The sequence below is a fragment of the Lepisosteus platostomus genome, chromosome 17 (genome assembly GCF_059453375.1).
Source record: "Lepisosteus platostomus isolate fLepPlt1 chromosome 17, fLepPlt1.hap1, whole genome shotgun sequence".
Taxonomy (NCBI): Eukaryota; Metazoa; Chordata; class Actinopteri; order Semionotiformes; family Lepisosteidae; genus Lepisosteus; species Lepisosteus platostomus.
In genome coordinates, this window is record NC_142627.1 from 22279608 (window position 1) to 22300679 (window position 21072).

At 41.8% G+C, this 21072-nt stretch overlaps 1 protein-coding gene across 1 annotated transcript; it reads left to right on the plus strand.

Annotated features, from left to right (window-relative positions):
- The first annotated feature begins 776 nt into the window (after positions 1–776).
- On the plus strand, positions 777–20803 carry acss1 (acyl-CoA synthetase short chain family member 1). Its single transcript, XM_088610098.1, has 14 exons — positions 777–1172; positions 1877–1973; positions 5775–5974; positions 7144–7319; positions 7685–7837; positions 11029–11176; positions 11877–12014; positions 12489–12581; positions 15484–15596; positions 17761–17887; positions 17986–18113; positions 18788–18851; positions 20063–20181; positions 20517–20803. Exons 1-14 carry the CDS (start codon positions 806–808, stop codon positions 20694–20696), a joined length of 2103 nt encoding a protein of 700 aa, XP_088466224.1. The 5' UTR covers positions 777–805; the 3' UTR covers positions 20697–20803.
- The last annotated feature ends 269 nt before the right edge of the window (positions 20804–21072 follow it).

The following is a 21072-nucleotide window of genomic DNA, read 5'->3' on the forward strand; positions in this document are numbered from 1 at the left end:
GTGTAACATGCTTGTGGATTCAAGAAATTTAACAGCTTATAGTCTTCCAGGAAATATAAAAATCAGAGCTTAAATTTGGAGAACACTTTCGTGTCAGCATCTAAATGCAAAGGTTTGGGTGCTTGAGAGAAATGTAGATTTGTATTTGTCATAAAAATGACTAAAGAATTATGTATCCACTTTTTAAATCTGTTATTTAAAAGGTTAAAACTCAATACATATAATTTTCATAATATTTTTCTTAACAAATTACTTATGTGCAAAATTACTTTTCTATAATACTTTCACAAAAATGAAATAATTGCAATTCGCTTGCAGACACCTACAAAGTCGGACCAAGTTCAGAAAATATTGTGAAAATTAATTTATTGTTCTATAAAATACAAACGTTTTTCTTAGAGAAGGTGCTACAGAATTTCTGCGTCCTATATAAAATTCACTATTGTTCCCTTTGTGTTTAAAAAAAAACTATAAAACAATAGAATACTTATTTTAAAGCAACAACAGATTGCCGCAGACTTGCTGTCCTGCAACATCTTAGGTTACCGTTACAATTACATGCACCGAAATACACTTGCTCTTAATTAAGGCGTCATAATCATTACAGATTTCTTATAACCTAAAAGACATTTAATTTAAAGTCGAAGGTGGGTTTTGTCTGGACCGCTGTGCTCTCAAACGGACCTTGAAATTAAAGGGTTAAAGATAGTGGCTGATGTCTGTCTCAGACTTTGGGGCACAAGTTGTCCCCACCCATCCCGCTGCCACCTGAAGAGACTTCTTGGCAAGAAAAGCAGATGGAAACATGGCGGCAAATAAGAGCAGAAGTCTGTGGTATTTGCTTTGCAAGAGAGGCATTTCCTTGAAGAATGGTGTCACTGGCTGCAGCAGAGGTTATTTCGCTTTTTCGCTGCCGCTGCAGTGCTCCAGGCAGACTCACTCCAATGTATCTAGCAGGAAGATTAATTCATTAAAGCCAGATATAAGTTCATTAGCTGGAGCGAGATCATATAAAGAGCTGTATGAACTATCAGTGAAAGATCCGGAAACTTTCTGGAGATCTGTTGCAAAAGAAAAGTTACACTGGAGCAAGCCTTTCAGTCGGGTTTCAGACTGCGATATCACGCAGGGCAGAATCAGTTGGTTTCTTGAAGGACAGCTCAATGTTTCTGGTAAGGGATCTTATTTGTACAAACGGTCACAAAATCTTTGTTACAGATCATCAAGATCCACATGAATTCGCCTAACGCAGTGAGGTATAACATCGTAAAACATTTAGCTTTGAGCAAATCCTTATTGATAAGCCTGTCCTCTTAATGTACTTGAAATAATTCGCAGTAACGTCTTTGTAAAAAAGCAGTATGATTTAAAATAATACAGTACCTCTGAAACTTTAGCAATAGTATTAATTTTTATCGTCGCCTGTTTGTAGAACTTTAATTCTTCGAAGTTATATGAAGACGTTTGCCTCCTTTTAATCCTTAATACACATTCTAGACATTTTCACCTGAAAGTCAGCGTTATTCGAGTTTGTGGCAGGTATAGGCTTGTTGACACATAAATCGCTTAACACTAAAAGGACGCGCTGTGAAAACATGTGGGGGATATAAATAAGAACTGCTACAATTAAGCACCAGTTATCAGAATGCTCGGTAATTACTCATCTACGTTTTGCAGCTTTTATGTGGCCGCTTTTACTGTAGAAATATCCGAGTCGCTGTTAACTTGCACTGCTCTCTGGTATCTGGTATTGTTTGTAAAAAGCGGTAGACAGGAACAAATTGTACGTCTAATTCTTTCAAAACACAGAAATATTAAAGAGCTTACTATGGGGGGGTTGCATTATTCTCTCTAATGAAACCATATTGACTTTCAGTCAACTGTTTGGACCCGCATGCCCAGACGAGTCCTGACAGAGTGGCTTTGATCTGGGAGAGAGATGAGCCCGGCACCGAACTGAAAATTACCTACAGGTAGCTGTCTGGGCCACATCTGTCTAAGATTTGCGATAACAAGTTGGGCTGAAATTTATATTTTAACATATAGAAAATGCACAAACTGTCTGCATTTTTGCCTTTTGTCCTGTGGAAGGGGATCTCTGATTTTAGCGTTGAACTTGATGGTGTTGTATGGCGCATGGAAAGTATTACTTATTATCTTCAAGTCAAGTTAATATCCATTTGTTTTCTAACAACTTCATCCAATTCAGGGTCACGAGGGAGTAAACAACAGGCACAAGGCAGTATAGACCCTGGACATGACATCAGTCCTTCACCAACACACTCACACCAGGGCCACTTTTCTCTTAAGTCCATTAACCTACCAGTATGTCTTTGAGTATGGAAGGAAAGCAGAGCAACTGGAGGAAAACCACATGAACATGGGGAGAACATGCAAACTCCACACAGACAGCACCCTGAGCCAGGAACTGAACCCAGGGCCCCAGCACTGCAAAGCAGCATTGCTCACAGCTGCACCACCGTGCTGCCCTCAATGTAATATATGATAACAAAAGGAAGGACTTCAAGGGTTAATTTGTGTTTGAAAGGGATACCCAAGGTTCCTCTTTCTAATATGTTTCACAATGACTCAGTATTTGTCTCAGACAGAAGTACATGTTTTTTCTCTTTATATGCAACATTTCACCTTTTTTTTAACAGATGACCTGCGCATTTACTTAACACATAATTTAAAGACATGGGTAAGACTACAGTGTTGTATATAAAATATCCAAAGAACAGCTGATGAGCAAACACCATCATCCTGTGTCGTCATGACATAAACAATATTAATACTCTGTACGGATGTTGAACAGACCCAAAAATCTGTTTCTATTGCCCTTCACGAGTTGGTTACTGGTGCCTTTTTTAACTTCTTTGACGATGATGTGAACAGAGTGAAAGAGAAGCCTTCAGTCTAAGCTAAGGCCTGCTGTGTCTCATATGTTTAACACAGGAAGAGAATCAAAGCAGGAAACTGTCAGGGTACATGACAGTGAAAGTTTAGTTAAAGGACATTTCATTGTAGCTGTTAAACATCTTTAATCAGATCTTTCAAGACATGCCTACTACAAAGTTAGTGATCTTGCTTTTTTGTTTCACATTTGATTACAATTTTTTTACAATTGTTCCTTTATTTTATCAGAGTTAAACCTTGCAGTTAATTCATTTCACTATAGTTCCTGTACTGTGCTTTATCTTACCTTAGTATCACTGTGTGCTGGCTACACTTCTACTGTACTTTACTACATCATACTGTTATGTTTTGACAGGAGTGTCATAACATTGCTGGCAACATTGCTTAAAAAAAAAACGTTAAGCTGCTCAATTGGCTGTTTCAACAGAATGAGCCACAAAATAACAGAGCTTATGAGAGCTTTCATTTACAGTTAATTTAGCATTAACCAACTTGCAAATAAAGGCAAAATCCTAAAGAAAGGACATTTGTGCATAGCTGTAGACTCCTATGGATAGCAGCTTTGAGAGGACTGCCTTTCTGCGTAGTTATCTCATCCTACCACTGAGATACAGTAGATGACTGTGCAAACAGAAGGTTTATCACACCGGATCATCCTTTGCTCTGTTTTCGGGAAGATCTGACAGCTGCATTTGCTAAACACGTGTCTGTCTGTGTGCTCAGAGGAGGAGAAGTAAAACAGTAACTGGTATTTCTGAATCCCCTCATGGTGATCCTGTTAGTAGATCCCCATCTGAGAACGTGCAGAGGCTGAATGAAGGGGTGTAAGGATGGGTCTTTCTGTTGCTGACATGGGCCTCTGTTGGTATCAGGCTTCTTTCCTGCTTCTACTCAGTCTAGGGTCCAACTGAGGCTCACCTTTCGGAGTGCCTCTTACACATTCCTAGTGGAAATTAGGATTTCTGTGTGAGGTATTTTCCTCCATGTGGAAGTCCATGCAAAATGAGACCGTGGCCCACGCTGATATTAGGTGTCAGACAGGGCCCCAGGCCTCGTCATGATAAAACTTTGTTACTGCTGACATTTTCTGTTCCTGTTTCATTTTTTCTTCATATTGCTTAGAGCAGCTGTCCTCAATCCTGGTCTTGGAAAACCTGTGACTTGCGCTACCCGAGTTCTTAATCTCAAACTAATTTATTGTGGTTTTATATTTGAAGCCTTTTTTTTTGCATTTCAGCCCTTAAAAAGCTGAGTAGGGTTTGTAATTGATATGAACACTGCTGATTACTGGGTTTCAGGACTTCCCTCATTCAGGTGCGCTGGCTGAAAAATAGCTAGATGAACTTGAGCAAAGCAAAAATCTTTGGTCTATTTACTGTAGTTATATTTCAGGGCAGCACACTGGAATGAGGGCAGTCCTGTGTCTGAGTCATTGTGAGATCACCTGTTACGAACTCATAATCAGAAATAAGGAAGCAAATTTTTAATGAGCAATTCAATTTCTGTGTGCTGAAAATGTTGGAAATAAGAAGACTTGCGTAGGCGGCAGAGTGGCACAAGGGTTGCAGTGCTGGGGTTCTGGGTTCAATTCCAGACGTGGGGTGCTGTTTATGTGGCGTTTGTATGTTCTCCAGGTGTTTGCTTGGGTTTCCTCTGGGTGCTCTGATTTCCTCTCACAGTCTAAAGATGTGCTGGTGAGTGAATTGGCTTCTGGGAAAGCTGACTCTGGTGTAAGTCCGAGTGTCTGTGAGGCCGTTGCTTGCTGGGCTAGGCTCCGGCTCCCCCTCATTGGATGATGCCGTTCGAAAATGGATGGATGTAACACACTGTGACTAGGGTATTTGTGAAGCCATGGACTGAGGGCAGAAAATTTACAAATACAGAAGAATCCAGGTGCAGCTAAAAACACCAGAGACACCCCAGGACCAGAACGGAGACCCACAGATCTATAGGATAAGGACACCGACAGGCTCATGTAAACACCTGGATTCTTTCTATAAGTGGCCTCTTGAAGATACCCTTATATGTAGAATGGACATCACTCCCTGAATATAACACTTATCATTGACCTACCATACATTTAATGATATGCACCAGGTGTCGAATCAATCCTGAATGCTTTGTTACTCTTATGGTGGTTTTACAACACATTAACTTGGCACCCTCCTATTTTTGTACGCTCTACAGCTCTACCCAGGTTATTGAATCCGTATGAAACCAGAATGATGTAAAGCAAAATGTGCAGTAAACCTTAAACAGATCTTTTCGGTGTGGAACTCCCCTAATTACCTCACCCAACCTGACATCTTGCCTCTTTACTATCCTTCTGGTTTTTCTGTGTTCTAAACAGTTCTCAATTCATAGAGCACCTTGGATTCCCACGGAGTTCAGCGTCAGAGTCCTCTGGAAATCTAAACACACCATAAACTGTAATAGACTCCACTTGTGCCCATTTCCACTGTTGCTTGTGCGAGAAATTGTCATGCGCTACTTAAACAAGACCCAGCCCTGAACACATGCAGGCTTACACTCAGTATTATTCAGATAGGGACAATCATCTATTTGGATTCAAACTATTGTTTCAGTAAATCTGTGTGCATTAAATGTGAGACTGGCTTACTGTTGTCCCACTTTTTAAGGAGGAATGTAAACATGACATTGCATTGGCAGTGTATTAGCAAAAGAGTATTTTGTAGATATGCTTGGGAAGAGTGTTTGTCCTGCATTGAAAGGTTCTGTGAATTAAATAAGAGCTCTTTGTGTGCGCTTGTGACATTATATAAATGTGTTTTGATAGAACAAGTGTTTGCTTTATACTGTAGCTGCTCTATACCCCTTAATGAGCCCGTGTCCTGCAGGGAACTTCTGGGGATAACCTGCCAACTGGCCAACACTTTGAAGAGATATGGGGTGCAGAGAGGGGACAGAGTTGCCATCTATATGCCAGTTTCGCCCCTGGCTGTGGCCGCGATGCTGGCATGTGCCAGGATAGGCGCAGCGCACATGGTGGTCTTCGCTGGCTTCAGCGCAGAAGCTCTGGCCGGAAGAATCCAGGATGGTAGGTGGATTAGTTAGCTCGAGCTGGTGAAACGAGAGAAGCACACGCACACGCGGCCTGCTGTACCACAAACAAAGGCACTCGGCTGCTGAATATGTTAAGGGCTTATTTGAAATAAGGCTCTTTTTTCCAGTTGTCACGAAAGCGCTGACATGGTTATTGTGAACTGACTTATTTACCTCAGGAACATGTCTTCAAGTGAATAACGGAGAGCAAAAGAAGCAAAGGTCTCTGGGATTTTTTATGCTGGGGTGTCGTTTTTTTTCTTGTTTTTATTGTGCTTCTGCCTCGGAACTGTTTTTTATTTGAAAAATAGACTGTAAGTCTTCCCCTGTGATTGTGTGTTTTATAGTTTTTATTTTAATACTATTTTTTTTTTTGGCTTGAAAAGTTATTCAGCTCTGTGTTTTATGAAACCAAAAGGTCTTGTGATTTTCATGGCTCTGTAAGCAGACCCACCCGTCCTGTACTCTACTATAGGTCACATGATACTGTGTAACTCATGACTGGGAACTCAAGGGCACTCTTATTTTGTACACATTGCCACTCACCAGTACCTAAACACCACACGTGAGTGGACGACTGAGGACCCCATAAACATGTGTGTTACATCTTGACATCCAGAAGACTTGAAAACATCAGTGGCAGAATTGCCATCTAAAGAGTGAATTAGCGGATGAGCCGTAACAGGACTTAGCTGTTTTTTCCAAGTTATTAAACTAATTCAAATGACAATCATTGTCTGTCAAAATGCAAATGCAGGCAACCTGTTTTGACTAGAAAAGGGGTAGGTTAATTTGTAAGGCCTCCAGGAAGTGCCAGATGATAAACTGTCATCTGATGTTTTATAAAGGGTGTTGTACACTCCTGATAATATTTCCTGCCCAACCTGAATTTAAAACCTGGCAGCTGAAGGCATCTGTAGATACACACTCTTTAGAGTATTAGTGACATATACAATGTGCTCCAATTCTGAGCTGGATTCCTGAACCTTGTGTTTTTATGGCTGATTAAGCAGGCCACTGCTTTTCATGTAAAAGCCAAATCTGCCAGTTTTATCCGATAGACACAATCCTAAAGATCACCCTGTATTTCCCTCAAGACATGAGGCGAATTGCACAAGTCAACAGCACGTTGTAAGTGGGTCTACATGTATCTGTGTGTTCCAGCTCAGTGCAAGGCTGTCATTACCTGTAACCAGGGCCTGAGAGGTGGCCGTGTGGTAGAGCTGAAGAAGACAGTGGATACAGCTGTGAAGAGCTGCCCCACAGTCAGACATGTGTTTGTGGCCCAGAGGACAGATGCCAAGGTCCCAATGGGCAACCTCGACATACCACTTGAGGAGGTAACTGAAGGGTCTAACTGAGGAACTTCACGACCAGGTTCTGTTTCCCCCTCACAGAAATCCTTTAATCGAGAGGCCTTTCTGTCTCTTTCCTGTACCCTTCTCCCTTGATAACTTAAACTTGACTGGAGAAAAGGGAGTCCCTTTTCAATAGAGAGAAGAGGGAGACATCAGGCACATAGTGATAAGGGAACAAAAGAAGCAAAGCACAGTACTGCACATCAGCTGTGCTGATGCACGTCCTCAGTATCTGTACCCACATGTGAATTAGATGATTATGACCAATGTGGATTTCCGTTTGTATTGAGTAGTACTAGAATATGGTGTTTATGTGTCGCCTTACATCTATATTTGTCCCTTTAAAGGAAATGGCTAAGGAGCTGCCTGAGTGTCCGCCTGAGGCCCTGGACAGTGAAGACATGCTCTTCCTGCTGTACACCTCTGGAAGCACAGGCAAGCCCAAAGGAATTGTTCACACCCAGGCCGGCTATCTGCTGTATGCTGCCCTGACACACCAGGTAACTCATTACAGCTGTCTTGTACAGCTCCTGTTTCTCTACGAGCTCAGTACCTTCCTGTCAGTTTTTCATTCAGAACGTCATCCTTAAACAGCAGAGACTGCAGGCAGATACAGTATACAGTACAGGACAGTTATTCCGCTTTGAAGTTGTTAAACAGCCTACAAAAGCACATCAATCAACCATAAAACAAGAAACACCCCCCTAAACTCCCCCTCACTGGCACACACTCGGTTTCAGGGTAACTGAGTTTGTGTGTTGCTTTGTGTTCCTTTACCTACTACTGTACAGCATGAGGTACTCTGTCTCTTAAATACCCAGCTGTTAACGCCTGATAGAAGCCGCTGCCTTGCAAGTTAACGAAACCACCTAAACAATCAAGTGCAACACCGAGCCTCTTGCTGCACGGTGGCGATGCCAGTACACAGAGCCTAGGGCCACTTGCTTTCACGGGTGGGCTGGAAGGCGTCAGAATGGCTGTTACCTCCCCTGTGGTCACAGTCAAGCCTCTGATATCCTGCTGTCATCGAGGTGCTCCTGGCCCTGCACCAGAGCTCCTCATGATTCTGGGAGCCTAGCTATGAATTATCCAAATTATCTGGAATGAAATGAAAATGGCTGCACGCTACCTGTCTAGCCCAGCGTTAGAGGGAGTTACACGGCAGACACACAGACACAAACACTCACATCAAGGCCACTTTTTTAAAAGAAGGCAATTAACCTACCAGTATGTCTTTGGACTATGGGAGGAGACTGGAACACCAGGAGGAAACCCATATGAATATTGGAGAACATGCAAACTCCACACAGATAGTACCCCAGATCTGGAATTAAACCCAGAGCCCCATCGCTGTGAGGCAGCAATGCCGATCAGTGCACCACTGTTCCACACAAGATGTTTATATGTTATTTATAATTCAACAAAAATGACACTTTTCTGTGCTAGACGTGCTCTGACTTTCTAAAGTGCGCAGGGAAAACATATAAATTCCACTCAGATAGCGCCCCATGTCCAAAATTGAACCCAGGGCCCCATTGTTTCAAGACAGCAATGCTAACCATTTAATAAAACAAAATTCTTAAAGGTCTAACTGTTAACCTTTCTTTTAAATTCATTATTGTTTCCTGTTCCACTTTTAGAGCTCTTAGTCTTGACCTAAGCCCAGCTCTGGTCTGCATTTTCTGAGGGAGTGTCACACAGTTTGGCATAGTAACCAACAGAGTCACAGTTACTGACAGAACAAAGCCATTTCTGGATTTTGGGATTTCTCAGCCATATTGACAGTCTGTGTATCGGTAATCAAAATTAAATGCGAGACACATTTCGGAGGTATCTCCTGTCCCACAGAGGCAAAACGACAAATCTTGGCTGGCAGTGTCTCGTTTTGGCACGGAGTTTGTTTAAAATTAAACAACAGGCAAAATGAGCTTTAATGAAAACAAACCAACCGCCTTCATGGAACACGGCCAGAGAAACTCTGAGGTATGCCAGGTCGCTCAGAGAAAGAAAAGAGTTTGCTTGTTTGGCATAATCCACATACATTACTGTAACACCCTGTCACGGAATCTTATTGTCAGTGGAACAAAAGGAATTAATCAGTTGCGCATATATGAAACGCAGCGATGCTTCATGTTAGGTGGTGAAATGTTGCCATTTTTACAGTATGTACTGTATCTACAGCAGATTACACGCTTCGGTTTTATGTACAATTTCTAAGCAAGGCATTCCATAATAAAAAAAACAAGAAATAAGGTACACAGTAAAGTATAAATGTTTTACATCTTACTATAATGACGTCGCATTGTGCAGTTAGTGTGTGGATCTAAATAAATCCAGAGATACAGTGCAACCCACTGATATAAGAAATGCAGTACAATACAGGCGACAGTATGAGGAATACAGCAGTTGAGGAAAGCATTATGATTAAAGAAAGAGCTAAACAAGCCATGAAAGAATTCAATATCAAACAAAATGGAAAGAAGTGCTTCTGTTGTATACACCTACATTGGGAAATAAATAGTACCAACGAAATTCAGAGAATTAACTGGCATGGTTGTTTCTCAGAATAAGCTAGAAAAGTCTGCTGGGCACTACAGAACATGATCAATTCTGTTTGGTGTAACCACATTTAGAACAGGAGTTTTCAACTGGGTAACCCATTAGGTAATCAAACTCCAAAGAATTAAATGAGTGTGTAATGAGATTAAGGTGGATTCAGTAGAAGACATCTATCTTTTCAACTAATGGGAGTTAACCTTCATATAAATGGCACGCTTATGGATCGGTGACTTTGAGTGTTGAAATCACCACTGCAGGGCTTCTTGGTGATTTTCTCAGGGTTGTGTTTTTATCCTGTTGTGTTAGTACCTGTAGCTAATGCTGTGCTGCAACAGTCCTGCAGGTGGACCCTTGGAGGGTGATGATCCTGTTTTAGGGTCTTTGGAAGTGCTTGATGATTAAAAACGGTCTGGATGGCTCATGGTTGTACTCTGGATGGACTTTGTCTCACACTGCTGATCAACATACTGTATACTCTGTAATAAGGAGAACAAAATAAGGAAAACAAAATCATAAAAGAGTTATGATCTCTATTTTCTATAGGCACTTTGCAGTATTTTCTATTATCTTTTAACAGACAGGTTTATGATAGCAAGTACATACATATTAACTGGGGGTTCAAATACATTTTGTGTTTCTATGTACAGTATTTGTATATAAAATATATACTTTGTACTATGTACTGTACTGCATATCCATCTATTATCAGAAAACAGCTTTTTCCTGGTAAGGACCAGGGCAGCCCAGTGACTGCCTATCCTGGGGGTACAGGGTATGTAGCTGGACTGCACCCTGGAGTGGCTGCAGGTCCATACTAGAATATGCAGACTCCACACAGAAGGTGCCTGAGTCTGAAATCGTACAAAGATCCATGAGCTGTGAGGCGGCAGATCTGATTGCTAGGCCACCGTGCTGCACTACACACATATCATATAATTTTATCAAATGCTAAATTAATTTAGTATGCATGAAAATGGTTATCATGAAGCTTTTACATGATTCCTCTCACTGTGTACACCATAAAATACTCTCCTATCAGAAAATATATTTTGTATGACCTATTTCTCTTTCTTTGTTTGGCTGCTGGAAAATGAGCCCTGCAAAACCAGCTCCTTCCTCTTGTGTCTTTCAGTATGTATTTGACTACCAGGAGGGAGATATCTTCGGCTGTGTGGCAGACATAGGCTGGATCACTGGGCACAGTTACGTGGTGTATGGCCCACTTTGCAATGGTGCCACCACCGTGTTGTTTGAAAGCACACCTATATACCCAGACCCTGGTGAGATGAGTCTTTTAACAGGATGTGCAGAAATACCTTTTCTGATTATTGCTTTCAGTGTATTTGCGTTTGTCAGACACTAAGAGCTCCTGGATATACATTAACCTGGCAGAGTGTTTAGCTTGTATGGGTAATTGATGGAATGCTCAAAGTCCCAAGTTAAAATGCTTCTCTCCAGTTTTATTCATCATCTCAGTTAATAAAGTTACAGTACTTTGCCAGTAATAAACAAAGGAGTGGGCTATGTACAGTATGTTAAAACATTTTATGTTTGAATAGATATAAATATATGTTTAAAGTTATTAATAAAGCTTTTAATTAATTAAAAAGCAAGAAAAAGAGAATATATAATCTCTGGGATTCAAATTCACTGTCATTTTCCAGGTCTTTAAAGCCAGGATCTCAGAGTGTGAATGAATGTGGAATAAATTTGAGAGGTAGAGTAAATAACATAAAGAGAGAGAAGAGGTTGCTGGATTTCTGTTGAATCATTATTTTCTAAGAGTTAGAAGTACTGTATAGGCACTGTTAATGAGAGTTCAGAAAATTCTGGTAACGCTTTATTTAAAATAAGAGATTTGTGTATGAAACTAGCCACAAATTGTGCTCCTTTCTAACCTTCTGCTGTGAAGAGGAAATGTGCACAGATTTAAGGCCCAGGTCTAGGCGCTAAATACAGGAGCTGTGTGTTGTGTTCCAGGCCGGTACTGGGAGACTGTGGAACGGTTAAGGATTAACCAGTTCTATGGAGCCCCCACAGCCATCAGGCTCCTGCTGAAGTATGGGGATAACTGGGTGAAGAAGTACGACCGATCCTCCTTGAAAACGCTGGGCTCAGGTGCGTGCAGCTTGAGGGAATGAGCACACACCTGGTTGAGGAAGGGCTACTGATGCGAGCAGGCCTTTCGGTTTTGGCTTCAACAGCATGGCTTAGAAGCTTGTTCCCCATTCCCATATTCCTTTACAGAAATAAGTGCTTCCTGCTCTCAGTTTTCAGTGCACTTCCACGGAGGGTCCACTTGTGTCCTTTAGTTGCTGTTTCACTGTGTATTCTGAAAATGTGCACTGGACTGACGTTGTCAGTGCCTTTGAGGATTTTGATCTTGTGGATAAAAGTTGCTGTGAAGTACAGAAGTAAGAAAAATGCGCATAAAAATGTGCAGGGTGGTACTAACGGTAATTTGCAGGATGCAAAATGGCTTTGGGGAAACCACCTGTGAGTTGTGCCAAATATGTTGTTCTGCATAGTCGGAGTAATGACAGGAATGGCTGTAGTGAACAGGACAGAAATGTGTTTCTTGTGCCGCTGCAGTGGGAGAACCCATCAATCACGAAGCCTGGGAGTGGTTCTACAATGTCGTTGGGGATGGGAAGTGCCCCCTGGTGGACACATGGTGGCAGACAGGTAAACCGCTTGCAGACATCTCCCATCTTCCTTCATTCTGCCACCCGAGTGTGTATCGTACCTGCTTTTCCAAGTGTGCCCCTTTCCTCTTGCTTTACCAGTAATGTGTTCTCAGATGCTCCTCTACTGAACCGTGCATGCGAAGGAATGCACCGATCCTCCTCTTAGTGTGTCACCGGACGAACGGGCGGACATCATCAGCGACTGCACGTGGCACAGTGGGGAAACAGTGCACATGGAAGATGGAGATGTTTGTATTTGGACCTGCGCTGAGTCTTGTTTTAGCTTCAGCCCTCTGATGTTGAGAGTTAATATGCAAATCAGCTCGAGCTCGGCATCAGAGGATGCTGTAGATAAAAGCATGCAGTGCATACTCAGAGCCATGCTGTTTTTTGTATGTCTATCATGTCCTGGAATAAAACATAAATGGAATGCAAAGTCAATGAGGAACCAGATCTACAGATAAATCAAATATTTGTTTTTCATTTGTCAGTGTAGCAAGGTGATCTTGCTTTGCACTCAGAGAAAACCACACTGTAATACTTGTTTCTTGGAAAACTGAAAATAGGTGCAAGGTAATTCAGTTCAGTTGAAAAGTGATGTTGAATAAGAACATAAGAAAAGTTTCAAACGAGAGGAGGCCATCAAGCCCATCTAGCCTGTTTGGTAGTGAGTAGTTATTGGATCCCAGGATCCCATCCAGCGTGGCTGGGTAGCTTGTTCCACACTCCCACCGCTCCCTGGGTAAAGAGGTGCCTCCTGTTCTTGGTTTGAAACGCACTTCCACTTAGTTTTCACTTGCGCCCCCTGAATGATGTTGGTGCTCATTCTGGTGAGATCTGCTGGGCTGACTTTGTCAATGGGAATTTTGAATACTTGTATCAGGTTCCCTCGTGGGCTTCTCTGTTCCAGACTTAAAATACTCAGTTCCCTCAGCCTGTCAGTGACAAAAAAGTAATACAAATTAAATTCCGTTAACAAGCAGAGAGCTGGACTGTGTGGAAACATCACTGATGGATCCAACTAATTTCTAAATGCAGAGATGTGCGGGCGGCTCCCTGCAGAGAGGGCACTGTCTCTTGGGCATACTAAGCCTTGCTTCGGCTGTGCAAACTGGGTGTTCAGAGTTGCTGCACCCCGACAGCAGGTCTGATCTAATGGCTTGTGCTGCAAGTGCAGGCATTATAGGTGCTATATGAACACTCAGGGAACTGACAGTGCACACAGAGCCTGACTTGTACAGTATTTGACCTGTTTTGTATGTTACAAACAACAAAACAGAAAAAAGCAAAACATGTCTGCGAGCACTGACATGGTTATTTATTGACGCAGTGTGTCAGCAAGGCAAGCAGGCGGCGTGATGCGTTAAACACCTTTTGGTGTCAGATCCATGGCTTTTCCGCTGGTCCACGCAGTATTGTCACTAATTCTGTCTGATACTCTGTTTATCACTGGCTTAACTAGAAGAATGATTAGCATGAAGAACAGCTGCACAGTTTATAGCAAATGAATTAACAATTTCTAAAGCATAAAGCCTACATGCATGAAGGTCTTTTTACAAGAATGCAAAGGCTGTCCCTTTAAAATGCCATTGATCCATTCTGGCTCATCTGATGCCATATGCTGGTGTCATTAGGAGCTGTACAAGAAGGGTAACTCTATACATTGGTGCCTAATTGCCTGATAAATTTCAGAATGTCTAATGCATACTTACAAATTGAATTGCTTTTCAGATGGCCTGAGAAGCTGAATGAAACCTTTCCAGATTTTTTATGAAGTGTTCACATAGAATCACCCAGTGTGTTGTGTCACCAGGCCTCTCTAATGCCTAAGAAGTTTGGCTAAAGTCAAAAATTAAATTACAATGTTAAATATTTTGAGGTGCCCTTTTTCCGTCAGTAATTTAATGTTATTACCTCTATACATCTAAGTATATTGCAGTATTTTTTGGAAACAAATGTAAATTCTTATTGACTTTTATCCCATTTTACAACTGAACTCCTTATTTCCTCTAACTTTAAAAGCACACTTCTCCTACAAGATCTACTCCTAAAAGATGATCTGTGTAAAATACTGTATGAAGGCTTTGCACACTCTACCAAAACAGAGCAGCAAGGCACTGTCCTGTATAAGTTAAATCTGCAGTTCGTATCACATTCTTTTGTTGCTTGTTACAGAAGGTTAATAGTAGTTCTATGCAACTTGTTTGCCGGGGTCGCTGAACTTGCCATTTGCCTGCAAGGAATTGCCTGAAAGAACTTCCGAAAGCGATAGTAGCAGAATACTGTATACATGAAAAGCACTGAAAAGCACAATGTCATTTGTTTAACAAAGTTTTGAATGTCACTGTTTTGGAATGCTACCCTATGGTCAGTGAGTCAATTGCAAAATTTGGCTTTTCCTTTGCTTTCTTCATACGATTCCAGCAGAGATGGTCTGATCTGTTATTAGTATTAAGATTAGGATAAGATTATGCTAAGCAATTCTATTATTCTGAATTACAAATGTTATATGTATTTTCAGGCAGCTGTGGTCAGCATTGCTGCCTTGCAGCACCGAGGTCCTGGGTTCAGTTCCAGACCTGGGGTGCTGTCTGTGTGGAGTTTGCATGTTCTCCCTGTGTTTGTGTGGGTTTCCTCTGACAGTCCAAAGACTTGCTGGCAGTTTAATTGTCCCTGGTGTGAGTGTGTTTGCGTCATTCTGCCCTGCAATGGCCAAGTATTGGATAAAGTGGAGAGTAAATGGATGGATATCTGTTTTTTCTGTAAAGCAGGACAAAAGTCATTCAATATTCCATTCCAGTGTGCAAGAAGTGACTGTTTTTGTCTCAGTGTAATCTCCCTGTGTGGCCAGCTGCCGGAGGAGGAGAGCTCACAGGCGTCATCCTGCTGTTTTCTCTCAGAGACAGGAGGGATCTGCATCGCACCTCGGCCCGCAGAGGAGGGGGCGGAGATTCTGCCCGCCATGGCCATGAGGCCCTTCTTCGGTGTCCAGCCTGTACTTGTGGATGAGAAGGTATGCCTCTACTAAGCCCTCTGCCGTGTCAGTGTGCTGGTGAGCTGTTTCTGGCTGCGATGGCTGCTCTGAGAGGGGTCACAGACAGCTCTGAAAAGCCCTCACAAAGAGAACAAGGCTTTGCAGCATAAAGAAAAAACGGGGCCAAAAGGTACCTGTGGCAAATTCATAAGAGAAGATCCATATCTATACAGGGAGCACACAAAACAAACTTTGGTTCGATAAAGCGGACTTCTGGTAGACCCAAGAAATCCCAAACTTAGCACAAGAGCATGAGCTTTAGTAGTGCTACTGACAGCTTTTGTCCTGGGTTTTATTCTGGACTGGGGGTCCATCTGCACGAACTCCCTGTGTTTGTGTAGGTTTTCTTCAGGAGCGCCAGTTCCCTCCCACCTTCCGAATACAGGTTAGGTTAGGATAACTGGTGTCTCTAAATTGCGTGTGTGCCCTGATTTGGGCTGGCCTCCTGCCCAGGGTGTAGTCCTGCTTCACACTCTGTGCTCCTGACATGGGCCCTGGGCTGCTGTGACCCTTATCAAGATGAAGTGGCTCTCTGACAGTGAATGAGTGAACGAGGGTGAGAGGAGTAACGGCAGTATCCCCAGGGATTTTGATGGTTTATCTGTCAGAGGGGGAGAGGCGGGGGGAGGGAGGAGGAGGCAGGGTATGGTCCTTATCAGAGAGCAAGCGGGTGAGGTTTGAGAGATAATCAACTGGTAATAATCCACCTCAGAAAGTGGCTTATGGGAAGAGTGTTGTCCATATGGCCTCCTGTGCCAGCAGTGTGATCGCATGTAGAATTAGAGAATCATGAGTGATGGGATCGCCGGCTCGCGTTTGCTCCTGGCTGTGTGTTACAGTATTAGTGATAAGCTGCTCCATAGGATATTGCAAATTACAGGAGCTTCATTTTATGGTTTCCTTGCATTTTGTCAACATTAACTGTGTCTTTCCTGCAGATTTCCCCTGCTGAAATGGGCTCTTATTCTCTTACCTTATTCTCTTCACAAATATTTTTTCTAAAGAAGGTTTTATCAATATTCCATGTAATGATGACATTTTAACCATTTTAAGATTTACCTTAATCTTAACCTACCTTATAATTTTAGAGGAACAATTAATAGGTTTATTCCATGATGAAAAGAGAAGAAAGAAAACATAGCCGAAACATTGTTTTTCTTTTCTTCTCATTTCAGCATGGAATAAACCTGTTACTTGTTCCTTTGCAGCCTACTGTACGCATGCTGACGCAGCTCCCCACCTGAACTACTTATAATTTTACATATAGATATAGAGGCACTTGATCCATTAGATGTATGTCATCTGAGAATAATGCTACACTAATATACACCTCCATGTACCAAAATATTTTGGGTCTTTACCCTGTTGTGAATCAGGAGTATTTAAGGTCAGAGCAAACAATCTGCTCGTCTTTGCAGGTTTGATTTAGTGTGATCTTACCAGCCTGCCTAGATGTTCATTCCAAGAAAGATAATGAAAAGCTCTTCAGTTCTCCCAGTTTTCATGTTCTTCTTTCAAAACTATTGTGTGTAAAAGGAGACGTCCTGAATTAAACACGGCATTGTGGAGCTGTGGATTAATATGAAACCGCAGAAGCCGCGTCTCACTTAACTCCCAACACTGGCTTGTCCCAGAAATAGAGGCTTCAGCCACGCTGGAATGTCTACCTATTTTCCTTGTAGTCCCACAATAACAATCTTGCGCCCAGGTCATTAGACAAATCCTCTCTAATCCCACTGTCTCATGACAGACGCGCTTTTCAGCTGTCACACCGAGGGGTCGGAGGGACTGACTCCAGGGTCAGACAGGGCAGAGAATCCTGACCTCTTTAATGGCACAATTAAAACAGGCTGGGATATAGCAGCTTTACAGGCTTGACTGACTTGTTTTTTTTCTGTTCTTTTGCCAGCTTTGGTTGATCATGTAAACATGTAAAGTCATCTCTCGTCAGAAACAGGTTAAAGCCAAACATACTGTCCCATTAATGAGTCTTTTAGATTATTGGAGTTTGTGTCTTCTGACTTCTCCTGTTTGCTTTACATCTAAATGTGGGAAGAAGCCATATTTCTTATGTGGTATTAGGAAATGGGAAATATTTTTCAGGAAAAATGCTTATATGTTTTTCCTTTGTATCCTCCTGTAGGGGCAGACTCTGACTGGGAATGATGTCTCTGGTGCACTCTGCATTGTTCAGCCATGGCCTGGCCTGGCACGGACCATTTATGGAGATCACCAGAGATTTGTAGACGCTTATTTCAAACCGTATCCAGGTTGGTCAACCTTAAATCCATTTCCCATTAGGTCACTAAGTGTTCTTGCCTGTTCAGACAGATATTTTGTCTTTCTCTCTTGCCCATTTGTGTTGCAGGCCATTATTTTACTGGAGATGGGGCATACCGGTCCAAAGAAGGCTACTACCAGATTACAGGGCGCATGGATGATGTCATCAATATCAGCGGCCACCGTCTCGGCACCGCAGAGATTGAGGACGCATTGGTGAGCCTGGGGAGACTTTGTGTTGTCTCTGTCCCACCAGCATGAAGAAGACTGCAGAAGTGTTAAAGAATGTGGCGCCAAGATGGTGAAGTTATGTATTTTGGAGGTCACTGTGTACTAGTGTATAAACTATCCTTGCATTTTCTAACCACACAGACAGTGTCCCAGGTCTGGAATTAAGCCCAAGGCCCCAGCACTGCGAGGCAGCAATACTAATCATTGCACGACTGTGCCGCCTGTACTGTATATAACTCATCTGTATATAGGTCATTTGTGCCTTTTGTGAGATCAGGGTTTTCAGCTTTTCTGGGTAAAGGACCACTCATTGCTTAACAGTCTCTGTTTCATTAATTGTGCCATGCTTAAATATATTAATATTTAAGACACATGCACACAGTGGTGCTCGCAAGAGGCAATGTTTGCTTTTGCTTTGGTCTCTTCACTTCGGTAAAATTATGATCATCTGTAAATCCTCTCTGATCTTTAAAAAGACACTGCCTTGGCTGGTCAAAAAGCCTTGGCAAGAAATATTGTTTTTGTCAGAGATGTATCTTTTTTAAAAACAAAAACGTGAATAATTGTGCTGTGCACCACCGTAAACATTTGTTTTCTATATCTTCCAAAACGCTTGAGATGTCAGGAATGTAAATTTTAACAGCGATGCTGATTTTCAGGATGAGCATCCCGAAGTTCCAGAAACGGCTGTGGTGGGAATTCCTCATGACATTAAAGGGGAAGGTAGGTGTACAAACGGCCAGGTGTGGCCAAAATAAATATGGAATTAAAGGCATTTTTGAATCCTGCTATCTTCATGCAACATCTTCCCACACAAGTGACAATAAGTGACAAAAATTCTCAACACAGTCTTATCTGTTCTTAGCAGAGAAAAGTTCTAAAAATGTATCATTTGATGATGCATTGTGAAACACTGTATGATAATGCTTTGACTTATTTTTTGTTGAAGTAAAGCTGTATCTGTGTCCAATTCAGGTGCTAGAGGACTGTGGGATTTAATTCTAGCTTGGCTACCTATTTCTACTTACTGGTTTAGCTGAGAACGTATGACGGCGTTAACTAGTTTAACTACTACTACATTCTTACTGACTCAGAGTAGGGCCACTCATACTGAGGCTTAGACAGACATATTTGTTCTTTCCTTGAGCTTGTGTGTTTTCCTTCCTCCATGAGAGTGCAGATGTCCTGCCCACATTGCCCGGACCTTGGCACCACAGGAGCTCCAGTTGTTAACATAGCCAGTCAGTGCACTTGTGGCAATAAAAGAGAATGTTGTATTTAATATTTAACTAATGATGTCTCCGGCACATGGGTTCCTTATAGCACATATCACAAGCACACAACAAGATAACCAAAGGAGTTATCATGCATGGCAGAAGTATTTTAGAAGGAGGCCAAAGGAAACTCTTATCTTGGTTCTTGTAGCACCCTCCTGGCTGGAAGACAGAAACGGCAGGGGTGGTTACATTTTCAATAAGTACTTACATGTCCACCCAGCAACTACAAAGGCAGCTCTGTTTCATCGGTACCAGTGTCGTATGTTTTATATGTGTGTTAACTAACTGGCTGCAGAACAACTGGTTTCACAACTGGATTTTCACAACAGGACAAAAAACTGTCGTTTGAGACGTTTAGCTACGAAGGACTGAACAGAGACTTGTAGAGACTTTACTGTAACAATTGCACAGGCAAATCTGCTACTGGTGCCAGAAATGTGCACTCACAAGTGACCTTGTTAGTATTGGTAAAATATAGCCTTAGTCTTATTCTAAATTCGCAGTCTTATTCTGCAGGCGGCTATGATATTACAGTATATCTGTCGTCCTGCTGAAACCGTACTAACAGTCTGCCCTGATATAGTCTCTTACTGTGTGATCTTGCTTTTTTGTGAGAAGAACTGCTAGAATGACGTTTTGCTGTTTTTGTTTCTCCAGCTGCCTTTGCTTTTGTGGTGTTAAAGGACATTTCCCTCAGTCAGGCTGTGGTCATTGAAGAACTGAAGGCCTTGGTTGCTTCAAAAATCGCCAAGTATGCTGTTCCTGATGACTTTCTGGTAAGAACAAGTCTTGTATGAAATATACAGTGATGAACAGAACTGTACAGCTTTCCCTGATGGTGCAGAGTTATGCACTGATGTATTTAATAATAGCGTAATGCAGCTCCCCACCTGAACATGTTCTTAATATGTTGATTGCATTCACCCTCCTGAGTCAATTCTTTGGAAACCATTACCAGCGTCGTAGAAATATGTATGCATACTATCAAAGTGTACATTTGTCACCAAACTGGCACATAAAAAAGAGAGAGGTTCTGTTTGCATAAGTAATATCCATTTCCCCTAAAGTAGTGTTTTTGATTGGATTTTTTTTCTGCTCAATCAATTTTTAGATTGTCAAACGGCTGCCCAAGACTCGGTCTGGCAAGATCATGAGAAGAGTCCTGAGGAAAATAGCTCTCCGTCAGACCAGCGACCTGGGGGATGTGACAACGCTGGATGACCCGAGTGTGATCGCAGAAATCGTGGAGACTCTCACTCGACACAAGAGCCCGGGCTCTCAGGGGAGCTGAAAGCAGACAGCTGCCTCTTGGTCAGTCAAAACCTACTTACTATCACTTATGTTGAGATTAAAATAAAATGTAACAGTCCAGTAATATTATAAGGAAAAGGAATGAAATCGAATTATTGAAAATGTAATTTATTGATATCAGATTTATCAGTAATTTGATCTGATTTATTTCCCAGTTTCTATACTTCATACTGACTGAAAATCTTAACAGTATCCTAACTTCATATCTGGTATTACTGTATACCTCTACAGGTCAATTTATCAAATTTAAGTATACAAAACTAAACATTTTACTTATTCATTAGTAATATGCTTCACTGAAATAAAATTATATGCTTTTTTTTTTTTTGGTCCGGAAATGTTCATTATAAAACAGG

What these genes read in the sequence shown, in the direction of transcription:
- acss1 (XM_088610098.1), top strand. Translation starts at nt 806, where the DNA reads ATGGCGGCAAATAAGAGCAGAAGTCTGTGGTATTTGCTTTGCAAGAGA. An exon ending in GGACACATGGTGGCAGACAG is followed by an intron (nt 12,582 to 15,483) that starts GTAAACCGCTTG and finishes GTTTTCTCTCAG; the next exon opens with AGACAGGAGGGATCTGCATC. An exon ending in CTGTACTTGTGGATGAGAAG is followed by an intron (nt 15,597 to 17,760) that starts GTATGCCTCTAC and finishes ATCCTCCTGTAG; the next exon opens with GGGCAGACTCTGACTGGGAA.